Source organism: Mastomys coucha, unplaced genomic scaffold (genome assembly GCF_008632895.1).
Source record: "Mastomys coucha isolate ucsf_1 unplaced genomic scaffold, UCSF_Mcou_1 pScaffold5, whole genome shotgun sequence".
NCBI classification, from domain to species: domain Eukaryota; kingdom Metazoa; phylum Chordata; class Mammalia; order Rodentia; family Muridae; genus Mastomys; species Mastomys coucha.
Window position 1 is genome coordinate 21,776,180 of NW_022196911.1, and position 3,706 is coordinate 21,779,885.

At 39.4% G+C, this 3,706-nt stretch overlaps 1 protein-coding gene across 1 annotated transcript in view; it reads left to right on the forward strand.

Moving 5' to 3' along the window:
• Positions 1–3,706, forward strand: part of LOC116078220 (zinc finger protein 54-like) — a 26,465-nt gene that overhangs the window by 5,379 nt on the left and 17,380 nt on the right. The window contains exon 2 of the mRNA XM_031353266.1: positions 1,720–1,811. Within this exon, the coding sequence (XP_031209126.1) occupies positions 1,782–1,811 (30 nt within the window). The 5' untranslated portion in view covers positions 1,720–1,781. The remainder of the gene's footprint in view (positions 1–1,719; positions 1,812–3,706) is intronic.

The window sequence follows — 3,706 nt, forward strand, 5'->3', positions numbered from 1 at the left end:
CTCTCCTTAGTAAACTTGCATGTTGCCTTCTGATACAATGACAATTAGTCCCCAGGGAGGATGCTTTACGTTTGGATCCATCTTGAGTCTCTTGGTTTTGCATCCAGAGTACAGGGGCATATTCAACAAAAGGGACTCACTTTTTACTTCTGGGAGGGAACCAAGGGCAACATCAATAACACATCATGTTTTGGAAATCTCTTGGACAGCTGAGACCAACAATTTGAAAGCATTCTTCTCATGCCTGGTGTTGGTAGTTTTGTTAAAAATTCCTTAGCTCTTGTGTATAATCCAAGACAGGAAGCTCAGACAGGAAGTTTTCATTTTTACTCTAAGTGGATATGTCTGTACAGGTTGATATATTTTGTAGGCATTTTTTGTTTGTTTTATTGAGACAAGGTTTCTCTGTATAGCCCTGGCTGTCCTGGAACTCACTCTGTAGACCAGGCTGGCCTCGAACTCAGAATTCTGCCTGTGCCTCCCACGTGCTGGGATTAAAGGAGTGTGCCACCACTGCCTGGCTTGTAGGCATTTTTTAATAATTGGATAATAATATGACTCCTTATTGCTTTTTCAGACAACCTTATTTTATTTTACCTTCCCTTTTGGGGGGGGCAGGGGATTATATCTCTCCCTTCTCTATAGTTAAATCCCTGCCCCTGCTTTTCTTTTCCTGATTCAAATCATTTATTCCCTGTTACCTTCTGTCTATTACGTCCCCTCATCACACCATGGTCTGTTTTTACTTTTCTGGTTACTGCAGTTACTCCAGGTTGAGAACTCACATCTGAAGGTTTGGAGCTAGGAACTTCATTTGAGTGTGAACATTCAATATCTGTCTTTCTGGTTTTGGGTTACCTCACTCAGTGTGATCTTTTCTTAATCCACACATTTCCCTCCAGAGCCCATTCATACTTTGAATTTTCATAACAGCTGAAAGTATTCCATAGTGCATATGTACTACATTTTCACTATCCATTTGTCAGTTAAAGGTCATTTAGGTTGTTTTGATTTGTAGCTATTGTGAGCCACGTGGGTTTAGCATGTATCTGTGGAGTAGGATGTTGAGCCTTTTGGGCATATGTCAAAGAATGGAAGAACTGTGTCATGTGTTAGATTCATTTAACTTGAGGGTTTGCTTATTTAATTAAGGATTCTCCATATTGATACCCATAGTGGCTACATTTTTTTCTTCATGTGATTTTATTCCCAATGCTTGTTTTGTTTATGTTGTTGCTAGTTGGGTTATTGGTAGTATTTTTCCTTCCCTGTGGTAATTAGAAGTTGACTGTCTTACCCATGGTTGATTACTTCCCAGTTCTCCTGTATCTCAAATCTTCACATGCAATGTATTATTTCCTGTGTTCTCATGGATAATATTTCTATTTTTCCAGTGTAAATTTTGCCTCTAATTTATTATGTACTGTGCTGCTTGAGGGAAGTGAAGTGTGTTGATTTGTGACTATCTTGAAATGTACTTATCTCTGTATCAATTTAAGGAGACTATTTTTCTGGATGCAACAGTATGGTTGTCAGTGATTTTTTTTTTTTTTTGGTCCAGCCTTCAAATTTTGTTCTGTGTTCTCCTGGCTTTGGGATCACTGACAGAACACCTGGTAGTATTCTTGTGCTTGGATCTTTTAATGTGGTTTGACGTTGTCCTTTAATAGATTTCAGTATTAATTTTTCCTTTTCTTTTTTTGACCCCTTATATGAAAGGACCACAAGCTGGCTATTCATTGTTCCTGAAAGGGAAATTTAAAGAAGAGAAACAGAAGGAAATGGCTGATTCTCCAGTAAACATGTCACAGGTCAGTGGTCATGTCCACTTTTTTTCTAGAAATGTTATATTTTAAAGCATTACAAACCTTTAGTTTTCTACTTCTGATAATTTGTTTTAACTTTATTATAAAAACACGTTAGAATCAAGCACTAAAAATAATCAGACCCAGTCTACACAACTGAATGAAATTTTATATGGTTACATTCGTCATTAGGAACCAAAACTCTAGAAACTCTCATTTGATTTGATAGTTTAAATATTCAATATATTTTGATGAATTTATCTACCACCAAACCCCCAAAAACCTGTGACAGAAGTGCAGCTAAAAAAGCAGTTACCTTAATATTTTTTCATAACTTGATTTCATTACCTGCATTCAGTTCTAACTCATCCCCTCATATTTAACTTTTCGTGTTTTTTTTCTCTCCAAGTTCTACGGTGCTCACATGTGCATTTTTCCATATATATGTGTGTGTATATGTATATATATATGTATATATATATATATGTTATTGGGTAGATTATGCATATGAAGGAAAATGTAGTTTCTACACATTTTAAGCCCATCTATTTTCTGCAAATTATAATTACATTTTCCTCATTAGCTTAATTGTATTCTATTTTTCCACTAACTTATTTATTTTCTTTTGATCCTGATTGCAACCTCTCCCCTCCTGTTTCACCCATCACATACTCCCTCTCTTAATGCCCTCTCCTTTTCTCTTCTGAGAGGGTGGAAGGCCCTCTGTCTTCACCCCACCTTGATACATAAAGTTTCTGCAGGGCTAGGTGTATTCTTTCCCACTGAGGCCAGACAAGGCAGCCAAGTTAGGGGAATGGGATCCACAGACAGGCAACAGATTTACAAACAGGCTTTATGCCAGTTGTTAGGGGACTTGCATCCAAATGTTGGTGGGTTGGGCGGGGTGGTGGTGGGGTAGGTCCAGCCACTGTATGCTCTTTGTTTGGTGTTCAGTCTCTGAGAGCCGCCAAGGTCCAGCCTCTGTTGTTCTTCCTATGAAGTTCCTATCCCCTCCGGGTACCTCAGAACTTTCCCTAACTCTCCTATAAGACCCCAAGCTTCATCCAAAGTTTAGCTGTGAATCTCTGCATCTGTTTCAGTCACCTGCTCGGTGGAGCCTCTCAGAGCACAGCCATGTCTCCTGTCTGCAGTATAACGGAGTATCATTAATAGTGTCAGGGATTGGTGCTTACCCATGGGATGGGTCTCAAATTGGGCCAGTAATAGGTTGGCCATTCCCTCAGTCTCTGCTCCATCTTTGTCTCTGTGTTTCTAGTAGATAAGACAAATTTGGGGTCAAAAGTTTTGTGGGTGGGTTGGTGTCCTTATCCCTCCTCTGGGTGTCCTTGCTGGTTATAAGAGGTGGCCTCTACAGGTTCCATATTGTCACAGCTCTGTGTCTCAGCTAAGGTCACCTGCTTTGACTCCTGGGACCCTTCCTCATCCCAGTATCTGGTTCTTCCCAGAGATACCCCCACCCCTCAAACCCAGCCAGCTCCAGATTTCCATTCATTCTCCTGGCCTTCTATCCTGTATCTCCCTGCACCTGAACTTGAAACCTCAAATTATCCTCTGTACCCTCTCTCCCATCCAATTCCCTCCTTCTACTGCCTTCCTATGACTATTTTATTCCCCCTTCTAAGTAAAATTTAAGCATCCTTGCTTGGACCTTTCTTCTTGTTTAGCTTCTCCATATCCTTTCCAATATAGGTGGTCACTTGAGTTTTTGGTCTTGTTCATTCTGGTTAGTGTAAAATATAATCACAGGGTCATTTTAATTAGCATTTCCTTGATGACTAAGGATGTTGAACATTTCTTTAAGTGCTTCTTGGCCAGTTGAGATTCCTCTGTTGAGAATTGTCTGTTTAGCTCAGTACACATTTTTTTTTTTTTTTTTTTTT